Source organism: Patagioenas fasciata, chromosome 4 (genome assembly GCF_037038585.1).
Source record: "Patagioenas fasciata isolate bPatFas1 chromosome 4, bPatFas1.hap1, whole genome shotgun sequence".
NCBI lineage: Eukaryota > Metazoa > Chordata > Aves > Columbiformes > Columbidae > Patagioenas > Patagioenas fasciata.
This window is the reverse complement of record NC_092523.1, coordinates 79,928,220-79,933,569: the sequence shown is the minus strand read 5'-3', so window position 1 is coordinate 79,933,569 and position 5,350 is coordinate 79,928,220. Positions and strand designations below refer to the sequence as shown.

Below are 5,350 nucleotides of genomic sequence, written 5' to 3'. Positions count from 1 at the left end.
TTGACACGACAAAACAGTTTTCGTTTTTAAGAAAGCGTTAGGATTAAGTGGCTTAATTAAATATTGGTCTCCAATTGGCAGTTAATTAGTAGCTTTCCTCTTGAAAACTCCATCTCCAGCCGCTGATAAAGTGCTTGCACCAAGTTCCCCCCACCCCCAAAAGACGCCGACATGGTGCGCTGCGGAAAATCCACCTTTTTCTCCCCCCCCCCCCCGCTATTTACAGGACAAGACGGTGCGCTATTTACACTTTGTGTGTTTCCACAGCAATACGACCCGGGACAGGATCGGGGTCCTGGAGGGCGCGGGTGTCAGAGCAGGTGCACATCGGGGTGGGGGGGGCGATGGCGACACCCCCGCCCGCCGGGCAGCAGCATCGGGGCCAAACTTTGTCCTTGTGCATCGTCTGCTCGCTCAGGCTCCGCGCTGCAAAGCGGCGTGTTGGCAGGGGGGAACGACAACGACTTCTAGGCAAAAGCAACTTTTGAAAGTGGTAACTAAAGATAAAATAAAGAAATACGACCAACCCTGACAGCGAGGGCGGTACAGTCACTCGCTAACAGTCATTCCCCCGGACAAACCGAGGAGCAGCCGGGGTGGGAGGAAGATGGGGCGCGTTACAAAGCTCCGAGGGGCGGCCCGGGGGTGCTGGGACGGCGCCCCCACCCTAGCTGGCCTCGTCCGAGTCGCTGTAATGGGAGCGGGGCGAGAACTCCCCGTCGCTCCTGTGGGACCGTGGCGACGTTTTGCTCCTCTCCTGCGGCGGCTGCCCGGGCTGCGGCATGAGGAGGGCGGGGGAAGGGGCTCTCTGTCCCATCAGGGCGCCCTCCGCAAAGGAGGGGAAGTGCAGCGGGTCGAGCTGCACCGAGTAACCCCCCGCGGCCGGCGGCGGGGGGAAGCGAGTCCTGCCGTGCCCGGGAGGGGAGGCTCTCGGCGGTCCCGGCTGCGGCGCGGGGGGCGGCCCGGCCCCGGGGGCGCAGGGCGCCTCGAATGGAGCCCCGCGGTGCTCGGCCTTGCCGGGGGTGTCGGGAGGGGCGTCGGGGCTGTGCAGCAGCTCGGCCAGGGCGCTGATGTAGATCTGCGCCATCTGCAGCGTCTCGTACTTGGAGAGCTTCTTGTCGTTGTTGAAGGAGGGGATGACATTGCGCAGCTGGTCGAAGGCGTGGTTCAGCCCGTGCATCCGCCGCCGCTCCCGCGCGTTGGCCGCCAGCCGCCGCTGCTTCTGCACGCCGCTCACCTGCGCCCGCAGCCCGGCTCCGCCGCCGCCCCGCGGCCGCCCCCCGCCCGCCGCGCCCCTCGCCCCGCCGGGGCTGCTCCCGCCGCCCCGCGCCGCGCTCCCCTCCGCCGCCTCCTCCTCCTCGTCCGCGGGCAGCAGGTAGCGGGGCGAGGCGGCGGGCAGGCGTGCGGCGCAGCACACGCCCAGCCAGCCCGGGCCGAGGCCGCAGCCGCCCGGGGCCTCCGGCACCAGCCCCGTCGCCCCCGATTCCCGCCCGCCCTCGGCCCACGGCGCGCTCATGGGGGGGGGCAGGGCAGGGCCAGCCCGGCTCTCCACGGTGCGTGCCCGCCCGACGGCTCCGGTGTCGCCGGGTGCTGCCGCGCCCCCCTTTAAGGAGCGGCACGCGCCGGGGTCCCCCCCGCCCGGTGCCCCCCCCTTCCCCTCCCTCGCGCCCCACCCCTCCCGCCCTCCACTCGCGCCGGTCGCGTGTCGGCGCGGCCAATGGCGCGCGCGCGCGGGGGCCGGCGCGTGCGGGGAGCCAATGGCGCGCGGGGCGCGGAGCGGGGGGAAGCGGAGGTTTTGGGGGGGGGTGGGGGGGGACCGGTGGCACGCGCGGTCCCGCCCTGCCAGGGGAGGCGCGCGCCTGGCGGCCGCCCCGCGCGCGGCGGTGCGGGGAGGGGGGTGGGGAGGCGGGGAGCGGCCACCGCTGGGAACGCGCCCCCCCGGGAGAAACATCTATAAACACCTATAGACATCTTTAAACGTCTATAAACATCTATAAAGGTCCAGTTTTGTTCTGGGCCCCTCGGTTCCAGAAGGACGGGGAACTGCTGCAGAGAGTCCAGCGCAGCCACCAAGATGCTGAAGGGAGTGGAGCATCTCCCGTGTGAGGAAAGGCTGAGGGAGCTGGGGCTCTGGAGCTGGAGGAGACTGAGGGGGGACTCATTCATGGGGATCAATATGGAAAGGGTGTCAGGAGGATGGAGCCAGGCTCTTCTCGACGACAACCAATGACAGGACAAGGGGCAATGGGTGCAAACTGGAACACAGGAGGTTCCATTCAAATACGAGAAGAAACTTGTTGGGGGTGAGGGTGGCAGATCCTGGCCCAGGCTGCCCAGGGAGGTTGTGGAGTCTCCTTCTCTGCAGACATTCAAACCCGCCTGGACACCTTCCTGTGGAACCTCAGCTCGGTGTTCCTGCTCCATGTTGGGGGGATTGCACTGGATGAGCTTTCCAGGTCCCTTCCGCCCCCTGACATTCGGCGATTCTGTGATTCCTTCCCCGCCGCCCAAAACTCCGAGGCTCCGGTAAACGCCCGGACTGGGGTCGCCGTCGGTCCGTCCGGCACTCGCTCCGGACGCGGCCCCGACGGTGCCCGGGCAGCCCGGACCCCGCGGGCGGCCGTGAAGCGCCGCGCGGATTTGCGGGGCTGCCGCTGCTGCGAAGCTGCCGAGTGCGTGCGCTTGTTTTCAAACCGTGAATCCCAGGGCAAGGTGAGGAGCGGCGGCGTTTGCAGCCGGGACAGCACATGTGTGTTGCACCCGGAGCTGCCGCGTTTTCGGCAGGGTCCCGATCCCCCGCGAGCTGGTTCTTTTGTTCGGCCGACAATAGCTCCCCAAAGGTGGCGGAGAGGGAAATAACTCCGTGCACGCATCTTAACTTTCCTTCCGAGCAGCCTCCCCTCCTGCCACCACCGCCCGCTTCAAGAGGAAAAGTGGAGGTTTACTCGTGAATAGGCGTGTTGAGAACAAAGTGATGGGCACAGTATGAGGTAGATATGTTTTTTCAAACGTGAATAACTCGCAAGCCAAGGAGGGAGCGAGGGAGCGCAGCAGCTCAAAGCCGTGCGGCGGTGACATAAAATGAGCAACCTTATTAGTTTATTAGGCTGGCTGAGCGCGTTGCAGGCGCCGGGGGCCCACCTTCCACAAACAACTGCATGTTTTTTGAGCAAATAGCACGTCGATGATTTGCCTTCTCAAACTTTCGCTATCCTTTTCTGCTTGCGATTATGTTTCAAAGGCAAAGCTTCTGTTTTTTTTTTTTTTTTTCCCTAAACAAGTTGTTTCCGATCAAGGTGGAAACATCCACTTGGTAATAAAGAAGAAAAGGAGCAGAAGTTTATGCCTTGTTTCTGTATATTATCCATAAAGTTGGCACGCCATCTATTTGTACCCAGCAGCAACTTTTATAAGTTCCTATGATATTACCCCCTACACAGAGATGCTTTTATTATTAAAAACAAAAAAACCCCACTTATCTCTCCACTATACTGTTCGCCAGCTAAATACCCAACCCTCCAGCTTTTCTTCCCATCCCCAGGCACCACCTGTTCCTTTATCCCTCACCTGGGTCCCGGTGACACACGCTTGCTTTGTGAGGAGCCCCCCCCGCACTCTGCTCTCCTTTTGGAGCACTGGGTGCCATGGCTGTGACCGCACGATGCAAGGATCTTGGGCCAAAGCTTTGAGATGAGCGGGATCGTTGCCAAGCAGGAGCTGCTGACACACGTTTCCAGAAGCCTTGCAAGCATGAGAAGAGCGATGACGGTGTGAAGACCTGAACACCTTCTTCCTGGCTGGTGGACCGCAGGGCTTGCCCATTGCTCCGTGATAGCAACCCCAATCCTCCAGCACATGGGCCACCCACTTTCGAAGGCGGCCAGGCCAGAACCCCAGGCATGGAGGGGAGCGGAGTCCCATTAGCATCCCATGCAGATGTGGGGTGATGGGCCTCTGGGTACCCCACACTCCCAGAAGGTGCTGGGGGGCTCCTCTTAGCAGGACTGCAGTGATTTTACAGAGCGCAGGGGGATCATCCTAACACCCCGTGTGCTTCTCAGGCGCTCAGCTCGGCTGACAAATACTGCTTGTTTTTCGAACGCATGTTTTGTGAGCGACCAGTTTGAAACTGGAGGCATTTGAGACTCGCTTGGTAGTTTGCCTCTGAAAGAATGGGCACAAAAAAAGCTGTTTTCACCACCACAGCTCAGAGGGGGGAAAAAAATCCCATTGAAACCCATTCCTCTGCGTATGCCCATGTCCGCTGTGCTGCACGCACATACACTCACAGTCAAAGTCAAAGGCAAAGGGTGGTTTATGTCAGTGCTGGGTTTAGCTCTGCTCTCCCAGAATAAGATAAATGTAAGTGATGAAGAACTCCTGGGGCTGGCTGAACTCATTTTGTATTCAACACTGCCCGGCCCTTTTCTCTTGCCTTTCTCCCTCTCTTTGTATGTTCAAGCCTACTTGAGTTTCTTTTTCTCTTTTGTAGAAGTTGGTTCTTTTGAAGCGGTTCGAGGCACGCCCTGCCGCAAAGGGAACTTCACGGGAGTCGGAAACACAGGCACACCGCTCTGAAACACTTACTGTACAATAGCAGGAATGTAGGAAGCCTTGAAAATGAATCTGCTCTCTTCAAGAAAGTGTCAAAGCCTTCAGAGGAAAACAGACTGAACTTATTCCCTTATCTTTATGCAGATTTCCCCCTCCCGCTCCTGCGTTTCCCCCCAGCCTGTTAAGGGCCGAGGCAGCAACTCGGGGTCAGGCACATATTAGTATTACAGAAAAACGGGTTACAAAAGGCAGGGGAGGGGGGGAAACAGGCTTGCAAAAAGCCTCCTCTATCATTACAGCCAGAGACATTTTCAAAGCACACAAAGCACATGGGTCAGCCCTCAGCTTAATTGTGCTCAGAACTCTATTTGCTCATTCCATCCCATTTCAAGATCAGCTGTCTGCTCTGCGGCCATCACCCCGGTTAGGAAGTATTTTATTCCTTCTCTTCCCTTGCCCCGCTTTCTCCACATGTTCTCCTGTTTCCTCCCTTCCTTTCGAAATGCAGGGGGGAACCCTCTCTGCATCTCTCCCCTGGCTCGTGATCTGGCCTTCAGGCAGTTGAACGCACGACTGGGTAGAGACAAAGTTGTGAGTGTCGCTTACCAAGGTCGGGCGATCCTCGCTGAATCCCAAGCACGACCTGCACAGGCCTCCAGCCAGGGGAGGGAAGGGGGATTCCTGCCCAGCCGGTGACCGACCTGCGCCCCAGAATGGCAAACCCCATCTAGAAACCACTGCAGTGAGCTACAACAAACACATAAAGACAACACAAAACAGAGGAAGGTCCAGCAGC

General features: G+C 59.8%; 1 protein-coding gene across 1 annotated transcript; it reads right to left on the bottom strand.

Moving 5' to 3' along the window:
• Positions 1–231: 231 nt before the first annotated feature.
• On the bottom strand, positions 232–1,516 carry ATOH1 (atonal bHLH transcription factor 1). The gene has a single exon (XM_065837852.2). It carries the CDS (start codon positions 1,514–1,516, stop codon positions 668–670), a length of 849 nt encoding a protein of 282 aa, XP_065693924.1. The 3' UTR covers positions 232–667.
• Positions 1,517–5,350: the final 3,834 nt, after the last annotated feature.